This window comes from Oncorhynchus tshawytscha, linkage group LG05 (assembly GCF_018296145.1).
Source record: "Oncorhynchus tshawytscha isolate Ot180627B linkage group LG05, Otsh_v2.0, whole genome shotgun sequence".
NCBI classification, from domain to species: domain Eukaryota; kingdom Metazoa; phylum Chordata; class Actinopteri; order Salmoniformes; family Salmonidae; genus Oncorhynchus; species Oncorhynchus tshawytscha.
In genome coordinates this window covers 68,121,143-68,138,653 of record NC_056433.1, presented here as the reverse complement: position 1 = coordinate 68,138,653, position 17,511 = coordinate 68,121,143, and the positions used below count along the sequence as shown (strand labels likewise).

The 17,511-nt window shown below is 44.4% G+C and overlaps 1 protein-coding gene across 1 annotated transcript; it reads right to left on the bottom strand.

Moving 5' to 3' along the window:
• Positions 1-3,475: 3,475 nt before the first annotated feature.
• Positions 3,476-17,091, bottom strand: LOC112251178 (epoxide hydrolase 4-like). Its single transcript, XM_024421991.2, has 7 exons — positions 16,633-17,091; positions 15,408-15,493; positions 11,660-11,817; positions 9,021-9,149; positions 6,363-6,466; positions 5,892-6,040; positions 3,476-4,712 (listed from the first exon to the last, which is right to left on the bottom strand). Exons 1-7 carry the CDS (start codon positions 16,873-16,875, stop codon positions 4,472-4,474), a joined length of 1,110 nt encoding a protein of 369 aa, XP_024277759.1. The 5' UTR covers positions 16,876-17,091; the 3' UTR covers positions 3,476-4,471.
• Positions 17,092-17,511: the final 420 nt, after the last annotated feature.

Here is a 17,511-nt window from a genome sequence, read left to right as displayed (position 1 = left end):
CTTCTTACCAGAGAGATGTTTGTTTCTGTCGGCGCGATGCGTGGAGAAACCCGCTGGCTGCACCGCTTCGGATTGCGTCTCTCCAGTGAGCCATGTTTCCGTGAAGCAGAGAACGTTACAGTCTCTGATGTCCCTCTGGAATGCTACCCTTGCTCGGATTTCATCAACCTTGTTGTCAAGAGACTGGACATTGGCAAGAAGAATGCTGGGGAGTGGTGCACGATGTGCCCGTCTCCGGAGTCTGACCAGAAGACCGCTTCGTTTCCCTCTTTTTCTGAGTCGTTTTTTTTTTTTGGTCGCTGCATGTGATCCACTCGGTTACACTGGTTGTAAGGCAGAACTCAGGATCCGCATCGCGAAAAACATATTCTTGGTCGTACTGATGGTGAGTTGACGCTGATCTTATATTCAGTAGTTCTTGTCGGCTGTATGTAAAGAAACCTAAGATGACCTGGGGTACTAGTGTAAGAAATAACACGTAAAAAAACAAAAAACTGCATAGTTTCCTAGGAACGCGAGCGAGGCGGCCATCTCTGTCGGCGCCGGAAGTCTATCCCAGTCTATCAACAGAGATGTTAGCATATTCCATATTTCTGTAAGTCTTTAGCTGACATTGTAGGATTCTTTTGAACCTCATTGAGCATTCTGCGCTGTGCTCTTGCAGTCATCTTTGCAGAACGGCCACACCTAGGGAGAGTAGCAACAGTGCTGAACTTTCTCCATTTATAGACAATTTGTCTTACCGTGGACTGATTGACATCAAGGCTTTTAGAGATACTTCTGCAACCTTTCCAGCTTTTTGCAAGTCAACTATTCTTAATCTTAGGTCTTCTGAGATCTATTTTGTTCGAGGCATGGTTCACGTCAGGCAATGTATCTTGTGAATAGCAAACTCAAATGTTGTGAGTGTTTTTTATAGGGCAGGCCAGGTCTAACCAACATCTGACCCCACAGTACAGTTTCTGTACAGCACTTTGAGATATCAGCTGATGTAAGAAGGGCTTTGTAAATACATTTGTTTGATCTCCAATCTCGTTTAATTGTTTAGACTCCATCCAGGTTAGCTGACTCCTGAATCCAATTAGCTTTTGGAGAAGTCATTAGCCTAGGGGTTCACATACTTTTTTCAACCTACACTGTGAATGTTTAAATTATGTATTCAATATAGACAAGAAAAATACAATAATTTGTGTGTTATTCGTTTAAGCACACTGTATGTCTATTGTTGTATCTTAGACGATGAAATTTTATGACCAATTCATGCAGTAATCCAGATCATTCCAAAGATTTCACATACTTTTTCTTGCCACTGTATAGCTTAAATAATTTCTTGTACAGTGAGTGTTTTGTCCTTCATGTGATTAAATTAAGTTATGTTCTTCACATGCTTACTGACAAAAGCAACATAAAGGTTGAGAATTAAAGAGATAAACCTACACTACAGGCTGTAATGATGCTGACATGCAATCAATTACCATACAGTAAGAATCTTTGTGGACTCCATTTAATCACATCTGTTACAATTCCATGTTGCACAATAACATAATAATAAGGAAGGTACAAGGGCATGAAGTAATGGCAAACATAGCTTTTCAATATGCTGCAAAAACACCTATATGTCTCATTCTATGTCTCATTCTATGCACTCACTACCTGGTTATGTTTTGAGATAACCAAACAAAAATACAAAACAAGTCTTGAATGTTAGAAAGAACTTGGGCTGGTATCTAATGTCCTTGTCATCAGGATATTCATTCCTTGGACCATGTTGATCATGTTGAGCTTCGTGTATGAGAAGTGGAATTTCGATAGCGCCCACTTCATCGGCAATAACAAAGGCAAATGCCATGTCTGCCTTTGTTGCATTTTCTAGAAACAGCAGAAGTTGTCTGACTTGCTATCGGTGCGTATGTACTTCCCCCGAATTTACTTGTCGACTTCCGTCTACAGTCGACTACTTTCGCATTACCACTCAAACGCGCCCAGTAATTTGTCCACTGTATACATGAATTGTGCAAAGTTAGTTCGTTTTAGTCATGTCTTTGGTCACGTTCACGTGGGTCAAATAAAACACCCTTATGATTGGGTGACAATTGAGCCTCCCACAAAGCAGGCGATGGCTGCAGGATGAAATTGGTAAAGAGCAACTGCATAAACTTGCAGTCAAAACTTCATGACATTTGTAAAGTTCATGCAGTCGCAAGTCGGACAATTGTTATCCCCATAAGGCAACACACTTTGGAATTTGAACAAATTTATCCGCTCTAATGTGTCAAATGGCTGTTTTCAACAGATTCAAATCCATAATGTATCATGGATAAATCGATCAATCAGTCAGTCAGCAGTTGCCTACACTGTCGGCTGCAATGTTGAACAAGACCATAATACCATTTCAATTGAATTTCTTTGCAAGTAACATGATTGCTGTGCCAGGTGACATAGGGAAAATGTACTTTTACCATAAATGCATGAATATAAATGGGAATTAAATGTCGTACTGTGTACGGGGTTGGCGCCCCCACTTGGGTTGTGCCGTGGCGGAGATCTTTGTGGGCTATACTCGGCCTTGTCTCAGGATGGTAAGTTGGTGGTTGAAGATATCCCTCTAGTGGTGTGGGGGATGTGCTTTGGCAAATTGGGTGGGGTTATATCCTTCCTGTTTGGCCCTGTGTCATTGGATGGGGCCACAGTGTCTCCTGACCCCTCCTGTCTCAGCCTCCAGTATTTATGCTGCAGTAGTTTATGTGTCAGGGGGCTAGGGTCAGTTTGTTATATCTGGAGTACTTCTCCTGTCTTATCCAGTGTCCTGTGTGAATTTAAGTATGCTCTCTCTAATTCTCTCTTTCTCTCGTAGGACCATGCCTCAGGACTACCTGGCATGATGACTCCTTGCTGTTCCCAGTCCACCTGGCTGTGCTGCTGCTCCAGTTTCAACTGTTCTGCCTGTGATTATTATTTGACCATGCTGGTCATTTATGAACATTTGAACATCTTGGCCATGTTCTGTTATAATCTCCACCCGGCACAGCCAGAAGAGGCCTGGCCACACCTCATAGCCTGGTTCCTCTCTAGGTTTCTTCCTAGGTTTTGGCCTTTCTAGGGAGTTTTTCCTAGCCACCGTGCTTCTACACCTGCATTGCTTGCTGTTTGGGGTTTTAGGCTGGGTTTCTGTACAGCACTTTGAGATGTCAGCTGATGTATGAAGGGCTATATAAATACATTTGATTTGTGTAGTAAATGCTCATATTGCATTTGATTTCTCCCAAAAAAAACAAAAAAAACACAGTAAACTATTTTGAACTAGAGGGATTGGCATATCTAAACCAGGCCAATCTAATTTTAATCATGTTCTGATATGACAGGGCTGGTTCTGTGACACAGCAGGCATGCAAATTGTCACATTGTGTCTGTCATCCATACAGTCAATAGTCTATTCAGTAGGTCAGTTAAAAAGATTGACAATGGCTCCCCAGGCTTCACATTATAGTTTATTTGCTTAAAAAATCTAAATGGTGCAGACCTGGCTCAGTGGATTTCAAAATGCAGTGTGTAGGAAGAGATTCAAAAAAGTGTACAATATTGAACCATCACTGTTGTTCTATACAGGAATTCTCAAATATCTGAGTAAATAATAAAAAAAATACAAAAATAACAATATTTTCCATAAGACAACGCTACCTGATAGAGAGGGTCTGTGGTTACGTCCCAAATGACACCCTATTCCCTGTAAAGTGCACTACTTTTCAAAAGCAGTGCACTAAATAGGGAACAGGGTGCCATTTGGGACAGAGACAAGGGTGTGGGACAAGAGGGATCCCAAAGGATTGTGTCCAAAATAGTGAGGAGCAATCCAGTGACACATATAGCAGACAAACACCACAGTTCAACCTCAGAAGACATGGCACAATTTTACAACGCCGCAAAACATTATACAACATTACATTAAAAGGCACCACACAATACAAACTCACAAGGAGATTTTGCCACACATTTGTAATGTTGTAACCTACAAACTTTAAGGCGGATGTCATGTGCAAAAGAGTACTGAATGTGTCAAACATTCTACTGTACTACTCAGTGTCCTCTCAATAAAATGTGCTTTTTTTCTCTTTCACTTTCTTTTGACATTAAAAAAAATATCTGAAATGTGAAAAGATTTAAAGAATGATTGCATTGTCATTATATTGGTTGGTTTTTCACAGGAATATTCCAGGCTTCTAGTGGTAGGGGTGGCTGGTGGGGATGGAGGGAGGGAGTGAAGGAGGGAAAAGGCCCCATTCTATGGTAGGGGTGGCTGGTGGGGAGGGAGGGAGTGAAGGAGGGAGGAGGCCCTGTTTTAATGTGTGTCCCAAATGGCACCCTATTCTCTATATAGTGCACTGCTTTTGACCAGGACCCGTAGGGCTCTGGTCAGAAGTAGGTCACTGTATAGGAAGAAATTGTGCCATTTGGGATATAGACCTAGCTAGATTCAGTTCCTGTAGGTTTTGCGGCCCTCTCCCTCTTTGAGGAAGGTCCATATGAGTGTGTTGACGATGTCAGGCTGGTCCTGCTGTAGCCAGTGGCTGGCCCCGGAGATGATGTTGAGTCGGAAGTGATTCCTGATGTAGACACGGCACGCCTCAGCCATTTCCTGCTCCAGGAAGGCATCTCTCTCACCCCACAACAACAACACCGGGGACTTGACATCATTCTGGCTGAGTGGGAGGGAACTGTGGAGAGAATATTAATAACAGACCTGAGATGAGTTGCTTAAAACTGGTTAAACTCAATCATATGATGTGCTATACAGATCTGAGATGGGTTGCTTATATGAAACTGGTTACAGTAAACACTCGTGTTCCATCATGATGTAGACAAGTTTAATATTTTCATGTGCTATCCATGTTACCTGTGGAGAAAGCATGATTAGATCTGAAATGGTTTGGGGTCAATTCCATTTCTACTCAGTCAATTATGGAAGTAAACTGAAAATTTGAATTTTCCACATTAAAAAGCAACGCATCTGAGAACCAGAAAACTGGTTTAATGCAGACTTGATGTCCAGCATTCACATGGTATCCATGTATGTTACCTGTATTGTAAACTTATGGAGAGGCTAATTGAATAATAGATTTATAGAATATGTTTCTCACGCTAATTGATAATGTCTCAGTGACATTCATATTATATTATTCGGAGCAGAATAAAATATGCTGTTCTGTTCTGACAGACACTGGCTGGCTGCTTAAGGAAGAAGAGCAGATGGTGGAGTCAGTCATGCATGTACAGTTCACATGTGAAAAACACATGTACTCTCTGATGCTGGGTGAGAGAGAGAGAGAGAACAAGAGAGAGAACGAGAGAGAGAGAGAACAAGAGAGAGAACGAGAGAGAGAGAAAACAAGAGAGAGAACGAGAGAGAAAGAACAAGAGAGAGAGAGAGAGACACCCACCGAGAATGACAGAGTGCCAGAGATGACATTGTATCAACCCGGAATCATCCAGGCTTTCTCTTATTCATTATAGGAGTCAACTTGTCAAAGACAAGCAACACAAAAACAACTAACAGAATACATTATTCTAAAGCCCAATTATTTCTCATCATGTAGTCTGATTCCAAGACCTCTGTACGTATTACACAACCACTGAGTTTTCATAAGAGGAACTTATTTTTGAATGTACTGTTGTAGTACACTTTCATCAAAACACCATTTACAACACAAGAGGGCGCTAATGATTCACATTATCATAAGGCGCTTGAAGTAATACCGTATCTCAAATGAGGGTACACAACAATGGTGGTCAGCTACGATATGTTCAATGGGCATGTCATACATAAGTAGGGATGCCCACAGGAGACCAAATACAGAGCTCACTAATTAAGAATTTCATTGGTTCATAATCTTAACCTGAAGACATTCCTGTAGTAGTTGAGGGCCCCGGTGAGGGCCCCTGGCTGGGAGAAGGCGTAGAGATAGGCCTCCATGTCCTCTGCAGTGAGCCATCGACCCTTCCTCCCAATCCCTGTACTACGGCTGGTGAACAGACCTTTCAGTGCCTACAGTACAGAGGGGACAGAAGGACACACTGGGTGAGTGTGTGTGTGTTTCCGGATGTGCTCAAGGTGTGATTTGAGCTGGATGGCACACACAGACAAGGTCGCTTATGTGACTGTCACAGTAATACAGGATGTATGAGGCTCTATAAATGCCATGGCGGCTGTGTCTATAAATTATCGCCATACACAGACTCTTTGAGGCACAACCATCACAACAAGAATCCCCTCCCCTTCAACATACACAAAAGGCAACTTCCTGTTGCCTGGAGCAGTTCTGTATTTTTCACCTTGAGGTCACTCAAACACATGCGACATGCTTCACCTTGAAATCATTGATGGAGAGCATGAGCTCTGGGAAGCGAGACAGCTGGAAGAAGAAGAAGTAGCTGGACTTGAGCAGCTGACTTGGATGACGCAGGGCATAATCTAGAAATATGGAGGAAAGAGGAGAGGAGAGAAGACAGAGGGAGAGTGGAGGGCAGGAGAGGAGGGAAGAAAAAGACAGGAGAACAGGAGAGAAAAGAGGAGAGGGATAGAAGGGCAGGAGAGGAGAGAGGGGGGGAGGTAGGGAGAGGAGAGGAGAGAACAGAAGAGAAAAGAGCAGAGGGAGAAGAGAGGGCAGGAGAGGAGAGAGGGAGAGGATAGGAGAGAGGAGGGTAGGAGAGGAGAGAACAGAGGAAAGAAAAGAGGAGAAAGGAGGGAGGGAGAGACAGGAGGGGAGACGAGGATATGAGCGAAAAGAGGAGCGGGTGAGAGGGAAAAGAGGAAAATAAGACAAAAAAGAGGATGAGAAAAAGTTCCAAAATAAACACTTGCATACCACTTGAAATTAAGCAATGTTTTGGGCATGTATTCTAAGTGGCATGTAAGTATGGATGTTAATCAAGAGACAAATCCAGGGTAGTTGCTAGGGAGAGAGAGGCTGTGGATGTCTGCCAGTGACCTCCCCTCTATCCTCTCCTCTCCTCTCATTTCTAGCCAGCTGCTCCAGCTCCATATTAAAGCACTACTGTATAATTACCTCCTCCATCTTCCCCTCAATGAAGGAGACTTAGGAACTACCAGATGGATGTAGCAAACACTGCATGGGGGTAATAATACCTCACAATTAAAGATGGTAATCTCTAATTAGCACAAGGAGGAAGAGGAGGTTTCTCTCACATCCGATTGATTTAATAATTGTATATTTGTGACATACAGTAGGCTGTTTCATCTGTTGTTCATCCAAGGATGGTGATGGTGATGACGTACGAGTTAACACAGAGGGATGGGGGCAGTTCAGGACAATGACGTTCCAGGGACTAGTCGATTGGTGTATTCAGTCCACAGTGTATTCACCAATGTAGTCCCTGTCATTTTATGCTAAACTAATTTACTTTGCAAAACTGAAACTTGAAAACAGAGGGAAGTTAGGACATACCACCGAAGACAGATGGATGGGGGCAGTTTAGGACATACCACCGAAGACAGATGGATGGGGGCAGTTTAGGACATACCACCGAAGACAGATGGATGGGGGCAGTTTAGGACATACCACCGAAGACAGATGGATGGGGGCAGTTTAGGACATACCACCGAAGACAGAGGAGTGGTGCCAGTTTAGGACATACCACTGAAGACAGATGGATGGGGGCAGTTTAGGACATACAACCAAAGACAGATGGATGGGGCAGTGATGGATGGGGGCAGTTTAGTACATACCACCAAAGACAGAGGAGTGGTGGCAGTTTAGGACATACCACTGAAGACAGATGGATGGGGGCAGTTTAGGACATACCACTGAAGACAGATGGATGGGGGCAGTTTAGGACATACCACTGAAGACAGATGGATGGGGGCAGTTTAGGACATACCACTGAAGACAGATGGATGGGGGCAGTTTAGGACATACCACTGAAGACAGATGGATGGGGGCAGTTTAGGACATACCACTGAAGACAGATGGATGGGGGCAGTTTAGGACATACCACCGAAGACAGATGGATGGGGGCAGTTTAGGACATACCACCGAAGACAGATGGATGGGGGCAGTTTAGGACATACCACTGAAGACAGATGGAGGGGGCAGTTTAGGACATTAGGACATACCACTGAAGACAGACAGATGGATGGGGGCAGTTTAGGACATACCACTGAAGACAGATGGATGGGGGCAGTTTAGGACATACCACTGAAGACAGAGGAGTGGTGGCAGTTTAGGACATACCACTGAAGACAGATGGATGGGGGCAGTTTAGGACATACCACTGAAGACAGATGGATGGGGGCAGTTTAGGACATACCACTGAAGACAGAGGAGTGGTGGCAGTTTAGGACATACCACTGAAGACAGATGGATGGGGGCAGTTTAGGACATACCACTGAAGACAGATGGATGGGGGCAGTTTAGGACATACCACTGAAGACAGATGGATGGGGGCAGTTTAGGACATACCACTGAAGACAGATGGATGGGGGCAGTTTAGGACATACCACTGAAGACAGAGGAGTGGTGGCAGTTTAGGACATACCACTGAAGACAGATGGATGGGGGCAGTTTAGGACATACCACTGAAGACAGATGGATGGGGGCAGTTTAGGACATACCACTGAAGACAGAGGAGTGGTGGCAGTTTAGGACATACCACTGAAGACAGATGGATGGGGGCAGTTTAGGACATACCACTGAAGACAGAGGAGTGGTGGCAGTTTAGGACATACCACTGAAGACAGATGAATGGGGGCAGTTTAGGACATACCACTGAAGACAGATGGAGGGGGCAGTTTAGGACATTAGGACATACCACTGAAGACAGATGGATGGGGGCAGTTTAGGACATACCACTGAAGACAGATGGATGGGGGCAGTTTAGGACATACCACTGAAGACAGAGGAGTGGTGGCAGTTTAGGACATACCACTGAAGACAGATGAATGGGGGCAGTTTAGGACATACCACTGAAGACAGATGGAGGGGGCAGTTTAGGACATTAGGACATACCACTGAAGACAGATGGATGGGGGCAGTTTAGGACGATGAGTTTGGTGACCATCTCGGGGTAGTGGATGGCGAACAGCCAGGCGATGGTTCCTCCCCAATCATGGCCGACCAGGTGACATCTGTTGTAACCTGAGGAGAGATGGAGTGAAGTCTGAGTGTGTGTGTGTGTGTGTGTGTGTGTGTGTGTGTGTGTGTGTGTGTGTGTGTGTATTTGTCCAGCCCCATTCATTCACCTTCTTGGAGTTGAGTCTCCTTGCCAAGATACAGTATCTCCTGAAGTAGAACAATCCTCTTACAGTGTGCAATGTGAACAATGTGATGCCTGATTATTCAGCTTATTAGTCATCTTCTTGGTCAGCTTATAGGGAACAACTGAGCCAGTCTGGTGTACAAGTGTGACAGAGGAAGTTTCGGGCAGAAGTCTGGCATAATGAATATAATATGACCACAACTCATCTTGTTTGTTTAAAAAAGGTCAATATTTTGCCTGCAAAGAAAATCATTGTCAGTTGTACTGCTATTTGAAATATCAGTCTGACAAGGTGAGGGATACTGGTGTTACACAGACACAGAGGACCCCAGGTCTGAGTGGATGCTTCCTGTTTCACTGAGTGATAGAGAGCGTGCTCCGTGCTGCCTGCTGCCAGCCTGCTGCCAGGCTGGGGGCTCTGTAGTTAGTGTGTATCAGCACGACGACCCATGGTCAGTCACCATGAGTCAGAGTAAGCCTGTCATGTCCTGCTGTGTTGTAGGCCCACAGGGTGTTCACAGGCTGTCCAGTCCACACAGTATTACAACGAGAAACAAGTTTAACTTTGACTCAGCTCAGGACATCAGGTTGTGTCACCCTTTCTCTTTGTTCCCATGGAGAGATGTTTCATAATATGGGTAGTCATGGTCACTAAAGTGTCTATCCCTGAATCAGAGTGGGCATGATTTGTTTCAACTTCCATCATATATACAGTGGGGCAAAAAAGTATTTAGTCAGCCACCAATTGTTCAAGTTCTCCCACTTAAAAAGATGAGAGGCCTGTAATTTTCATCATAGGTACACTTCAACTATGACAGACAAAATGAGAAGAAAAAAAAAAATCAAGAAAATCACATTTTTTAATGAATTTATTTGCAAATAATGGTGGAAAATAAGTATTTGGTCAATAACAAAAGTTTATCTCAATACTTTGTTATATACCCTTTGTTGCCAATGACAGAGGTCAAACGTTTTCTGTAAGTCTTCACAAGGTTTTCACACACTGTTGCTGGTATTTTGGCCCATTCCTCCATGCAGATCTCCTCTAGAGCAGTGATGTTTTGGGGCTGTTGCTGGGCAACACGGACTTTCAACTCCCTCCAAAGATTTTCTGTGGGGTTGAGATCTGGAGACTGGCTAGGCCACTCCAGGACCTTGAAATGCTTCTTACGAAGCCACTCCTTCGTTGCCCTGGCGGTGTGTTTGGGATCATTGTCATGCTGAAAGACCTGGCCACGTTTCATCTTCAATGCCCTTGCTGATGGAAGGAGGTTTTCACTCAAAATCTCACGATACATGGCCCCATTCATTCTTTCCTTTACACAGATCAGTCGTCCTGGTCCCTTTGCAGAAAAACAGCCCAAAAGCATGATGTTTCCACCCCCATGCTTCACAGTAGGTATGGTGTTCTTTGGATGCAACTCAGCCTTCTTTGTCCTCCAAACACAAAGACAGTGTTTTTACTAAAAAAGTTATATTTTGGTTTCATCTGACATTCTCCCAATCTTCTTCTGGACCATCCAAATGCTCTCTAGCAAACTTCAGACGGGCCTGGACATGTACTGGCTTAAGCAGGGGGACACGTCTGGCACTGCAGGATTTGAGTCCCTGGCGGCGTAGTGTGTTACTGATGGTAGGCTTTGTTACTTTGGTCCCAGCTCTCTGCAGGTCATTCAATAGGTCCCCCCGTGTGGTTCTGGGATTTTTGCTCACCGTTCCTGATCATTTTGACCCCAAGGGGTGAGATCTTGCGTGGAGCCCCAGATCGAGGGAGATTATCAGTGGTCTTGTATGTTTTCCATTTCCTAATAATTGCTCCCACAGTTGATTTCTTCAAACCAAGCTGCTTACCTATTGCAGATTCAGTCTTCCCAGCCTGGTGCAGGTCTACAATTTTGTTTCTGGTGTCCTTTGAAAGCTCTTTGGTCTTGGCCATAGTGGAGTTTGGAGTGTGACTGTTTGAGGTTGTCGACAGGTGTCTTTTATACTGATAACAAGTTCAAACAGGTGCCATTAATACAGGTAACGAGTGGAGGACAGAGGAGCCTCTTAAAGAAGAAGTTACAGGTCTGTGAGAGCCAGAAATCTTGCTTGTTTGTAGGTGACCAAATACTTATTTTCTACCTACATTTGCAAATAAATTCAATAAAAAAATCCTACAATGTGATTTTCCGGATTTTTTTCTCATTTTGTCTGTCATAGTTGAAGTGTACCTATGATGAAAATTACAGGTCTCTCTCATCTTTTTAAGTGGGAGAACTTGCACAATTGGTGGCTGACTAAATACTTTTTTTGCCCCACTGTACATCTGTCTCTGTGTGTATTTCTGCATAAACTACATACACATGGATATAAAACACAGAAAAAAGATGTGGTTGTCCACTCTTACCTAGGTATTCGACAATGTCCTTGACGTCTGTGACCAGGTAATCAAAGCGGTAGCTCTCTGTGGATGACGGCAAGTCGGACTCCCCATAACCTCGCATGTCAATGGCCACCACACGGAACTCACTCTTAAACTCACGCAGCTGGTGGCGCCAGGAAAACCTGGGGGCAGGTGGACAGAGAGAGAGACACAAGAACCATCTTAGTCTTGGTGAGAGGAGAAAGTCACACACAAGACAGTACTTCATTATTAAACCACATCTCCACTACGGCAATCAGAAGAGGACATTCAGCATTGTGCGCACTGCTAAATAACCACAAACTTCTACCTATGCATATATTCTTCTATAAAAACGCTGTGTGTTTCTCTCTTGAATATACCTACAAAGTTGCTGTATCTTAAACTGTATTATTTCTACTGGCACTCGGCTTCCTTTCTTCCCTTCCAAACGGAGTGAAGGTCACCTTTGTAAACTCAGCATAAAAAGAAACATCCTCTCACTGTCAACTGCGTAAATATTTGTATGAACATGACAGATTAAACAACTGAGACATAAACTGAACAAGTTCCACAGACATGTGACTAGTAGAACTGGAATAATGTGTCCCTGAACAAAGGGGGGGTCAAAAGTAACAGTCAGTATCTGGTGTGGCCACCAGCTGCATTAAGTACTGCAGTGCATCTCCTCCTCATGGACTGCACCAGATTTGCCAGTTCTTGCTGTGAGATGTTACCCCACTCTTCCATCAAGGCACCTGCAACTTCCCAGACATTTCTGGGGGGAATGGCCCTAGCCCTCACCCTCCGATCCAACAGGTCCCAGACGTGCTCAATGGGATTGAGATCCAGGCTCTTCGATGGCCATGGCAGAACACTGACATTCCTGTCTTGCAGGAAATCACGCACAGAACGAGCAGTATGGCTGGTGGCATTGTCATGCTGGTGGGTCATGTCAGGATGAGTTGGCAGGAAGGGTACCACATGAGGGAGGAGGATGTCTTCCCTGTAACACACAGCGTTGAGATTGCCTGCAATGACAACAAGCTCAGTCTGATGATGCTGTGACACACCGCCGCAGACCAAGACAGACCCTCCACCTCCTATTCGATCCCACTCCAGAGTACAGGCCTCGATGTAACGCTCATTTCTTAGACGATAAATGCGAATCCGACTATCACCCCTGGTGACACAAAACCCCTACTCGTCAGTGAAGAGCACTTTTGCCAATCCTGTCTGGTCCAGTGACGGTGGGTTTGTGTCCATAGGTGATGTTGTTGCCAGTGATGTCTGGTGAGGGCCTGCCTTACAACAGGCCTACAAGCCCTCAGTCCAGCCTCTCTCAGCCTATTGCGGACAGTCTGAGCACTGATGGAGGGATTGCACGTTCCTGGTGTAACTCGGGCAGTTGTTGCCATCTTATACCTGTCCCGCAGGTGTGATGTTCAGATGTACTGATCCTGTGCAGGTGTTGTTACATGTGGTCTGTCACTGAGAGGACAATCAACTGTCCATCCTGTCTCCCTGTGGCGCTGTCTTAGGCATCTCACAGTAATGACATTGCAATTTATTGCCCTGGCCACATCTGCAGTCCTCATGCATCCTTGCAGCATGCCTAAGGCACGTTCACGCAGATGAGCAGGGACACTGGGCATATTTCTTTTGGTGTTTTTCAGAGTCAGTAGATAGGATGCTAAAGAGGCCTAAGTTTTCAGAACTGTGACCTTAATTGTCTATGGTCTATAAGCTGTTAGTTTCACAGGTGACCTGTGACCGTTCCACAGGTGCATGTTCATTAATTGTTTATAGGTCATTGAACAAGCATGGGGAACAGTGTTTAAACCCTTTATAATGAAGATCTGTGAAGTTATATGGATTTTTACGAATTATCTTGGAAAGACCGGGTCCTTTTCTTGCTGAGATTTTTAATATGAATGTTCTTTTCCCCAATTCTAATCCGCTCAATCATCATAGTGGAGAGCAAAAGCTCTCTAATTGAAGATCTTGTCTGCTGTGGATCTATCTGCTGTGGACTGGAGGCTGAGGCTCCTCAGAGCTCAAATCCCCACAGAGGAGCAGCACAAGGCCTGACTGGGGTTCTGTTGAGTCAGGATAAGAGCTGGGCCCTGGTCAAAAGTAATGCACTACAGGGAATACAGTGCCTTTTGTGACATAGTTCTGGAGCAGAGAAACCCCATATCTTAGAATATAGATGAGGTTTAAAATAACACAGGCACTTCCAGTTCCTTCACAGCCTTTCACCACACCTTGCACCCCAATCACCCACACAAAAAGCCCCTCTCTATTCTGAGTGATAAGGGAAACTTGAGTTTAGCACTTTTTAAACACTGAATTAAGTGAGAGAAGAAAGTCATAAGTGGAAGAGAGTCTGTCTGTCCAGCCAGCACGGCAGAGAGAGAGACGCTACGTCCCAAATGGCACACTAATTCTATAAATGCACTACTTTTGACCAGGACCCATATGGCTCTGGTCAAAAGTAGTGCACTATATACGGAATAGGGTGCCATGTGGGACACATTCAGAGTTCATCATGGATTCCTGTGCAGTAGAAGGGCAGTGAGGCGGAATAGACCCAAGAAGACCGTTAATTAAGCTCGGTCCTGTCCTTTCTGCTGCTCCGTGAGTTCCCTGAGATATGGACTAGCTTACAGCACTTGACAACCTCTTAATTTAGCCCCATTCCAGAGGTCGACCTCACTACTACACTCCATATCATTTTTTATGAAACATGGTGGAAAGAGTAACAAGGAACTTCAGAGCCTTAGCTATCCTAATAAGCAATAAAGTCTAATAGGAATGTTGTAATTGAAGAATCACATAGTATGAAGACCCCAACTAAGATATGGTCTTTTGATGCAGAAGTAATGTACAGCAGAGCGTTGGTTACATGATACAGTACTGTTGTGTGGGATCGATACAGTAGTTATGGGATTGGTGGTTTTTCTTGTTGTTGGTATTATTATTACCACTTTTTTGTGATATCCAATTGGTAGTTACAGTCTTGTCCCATCGCTGCAACTCCAGTAAGGACTCAGGAGAGGCGAAGGTCGAGAGCCGTGCATCCTCCAAAACACGACCACGCCAAGTCGCACTGATTCTTGACACAGTGTTCGCTTAAGCCGGAAGCCAGCTGCACCAATGTGTTGGAAGAAACACAGTACAGCTGGCGACCGAAGTCAGCATGCATGCGCCTGGCCGCCACTAGGATTCGCAGGAGCCCAATGGGACAAGGACATCCCAGCCGGCCAAACCCTCCCCTAACCTGGACGACGCTGGGCCAATTGTGCACCCGCTGGGACATGGGTCTCCCAGTCGCAGTCATCTGCGACACTGCCCGGGATCGTACCCGGATCTGTAGTGACACCTCTAGCACTGCGATGCAGTGCCTTAAACTCCTGCGCCACTCGGGAGACCCCGGGGTCAGTGTTTCATGGGGGTCCTGGTTAGTTAGTTTGCAAAGGAGCTCCTTTCCAAAATGCTTTCTCAGCATAAAAACACAAAAATAAAAAAAATGAACTGGCCAGGCAATACCAATACATTAGTTGAGTCTCTATGGGCCTGTTTCCTGGACACAGATTAAGCCTAGTCCTCGACTAAAAAGCAAGACAAATTGAGAATTTCAATTGAAAGTGCCTTTCAGTCCAGAACTAGGCTTAATCTGTGTCCGGGTTGAAACACCAGCCCTTTATGTGTGTATAATATGCAGACGCACTGTGTAGTCTAGATGTCTTACCAGAACTCTGGGAAGCCATGCAAAAACAGCATGAGCGGTTTCCCTCTCTCTCCAGCAGCGACATAGTGAAACCTCAGACCAGACTCCTGAGAATAAAGACGGAGACAGAAAACAGATCAGTCAGTCACCAGGGACATACTGTTATATGTCAACACTTCCCTGATCACTATCACGTGGGCTCTTACTGTCTGCTGGTCTCTGGTTGTGTCCCAAATGACACCCTATTCCCTATATAGTGCACTACTATGGGCTCTGGTCGAAAGTAGTGCACTACATAGGGAATATGATGCCATTTGGGACGTAGTGCACTCTGTGACATAAAACTCTCATCCTCCAACAATGCTGTGTGCTTTATGGCGCTGTAAAGCAGGGATAGAACAGGGAGAGAGCAGGGCCATCCCATAAACTCAGCCCTGGCCTGCCTTCTGTCTGGTCATTCCAGTATGATGCATTCTTTATATTATGAAATCAATCTGTCACTAACATTTATAGCCAATTCTATTAAAATTATTGTGAATTCATGTTGTAATGGTATGTAGAATAGGTTGTTCTTATGCTCTACCCGTTGAGTAAAGTGTGGATAATATGCATGGACTACCTACTTTATCTAATTTCTGATTTAATAACATTGTCTAGATCAAGCGTTTTCTGGCAAAATGTAGCTACTTACTGGCACAAAGTTAAATCGCACAGGTTCCTTAATAATATAGGGGATTGTTCTTACAACTGAACTGCCACATTGTTATTGTGAGCATGCGTTCATGCTATGTGAATCCTATAAGGGATCATGTGTTGCAAAATAAACATTTAAACGAAAAATACAAATGAAATGTGAATCTACAGTTTATAGCACCTTTAATCTTGGTATTCGTATGAAATCGTGACATTTGTCACCAATTACTATTGCTGCTGCTATAGGGGACGGTCCGTTCAGCACTACCTACCTCTGAGGCTTGAGCGCATATACAGAGACAGTCGATTGGAATAATAACAGAAGCCTACACTGCAAATATATCTGCATATGGCGTTTCGCTGAAATTCCCCCCAAATAAAACAGATGCCCCACGATTTTCACGTACCCTGCAGGACTATTCGAATTGATTTAAAATCTACAAGCACACTAGATACATACGGAATTACCTAAACAGACCTCTCACGCACACAAAAGGCTATTTCCCAATCTCAAATGGGCTCCCTCTCACGTGCAATGTAAAGTGTGCCATACCTTTATTCTAACGTAACAGTGGGTTCCCAAGGACGTGTCATTCAAGCAAGCAGGGGGAGTTTCGCGAATTCCCCACTGAAAGGTGGCTGACGGCCTTAAAATGATGCTCCACCAAAGTTTCAGCAGCGCTACGGCAGTGCAGAGGGCACAATAACCGTATATCAACGACCAATATCCTAAAACTCGGATCTTCAGCGTGAGTCTGATTGTAAACAGGAGCAAGTTGTTGAGCACTCTCGCCATCTTTACATTACTCAGGTAAAACAACGCAGATCACGTCACCTACCTATTGATATATTAATTTGTTAATTATCTTGAAATATCACTCATCGTTATCTGGCAGCTCCGCTAACAGCGCATCTGCTTGTCCTGTCGATCTGCGGCTGTACTAGGGAGGATCCCTGAATGAAATGTTCAAGAGGGGAGCAGTACGTCAGAACTCACGCGTGCGTGTGATGACAGCAGATAGGATGTTAAATTTGAGATGGGTGATTAACGCTTCTATTCTTTTAATCTAAAAACCTAGAAATGAATCTGAGAAAAATATGAGACGCCACGTCACCTCCAAAACATATTCGTTTCTGAAACCTTTTCCATGTGTTTAGACTGCAAAATAAGAGAGGTGAATGAGCAAGTGCGTGACTCAGACTGACCTAGGGACATGATTGAGAGACCTAGAGCTCCCTGGGATTAATGGTGAATGACAGTTGATGCCTCAAGGGAAGAAAATGGTGATCTGACTCCTAGGGCTGTAATCCACTGCTCAATCCAAGGGTGATGGATGCTGATATGGGAAGTATGAATGTAAAAAGTTAATGTACAGGACTGACTCTCAGTGAGTGAATAGCTATTATTGCAGTATACTAGCATGCAGTTGGA

Excerpts from the sequence above, each read along its gene's own strand:
- LOC112251178 (XM_024421991.2), bottom strand. The coding sequence starts at position 16,875 with ATGGCGAGAGTGCTCAACAACTTGCTCCTGTTTACAATCAGACTCACG. Across the intron at positions 9,150-11,659 it reads GGACATTGTCGAATACCTAG|GTTACAACAGATGTCACCTG; the intron begins GTAAGAGTGGAC and ends ATCTCTCCTCAG. Across the intron at positions 6,041-6,362 it reads TCTCCATCAATGATTTCAAG|GCACTGAAAGGTCTGTTCAC; the intron begins GTGAAGCATGTC and ends TCTGTACTGTAG.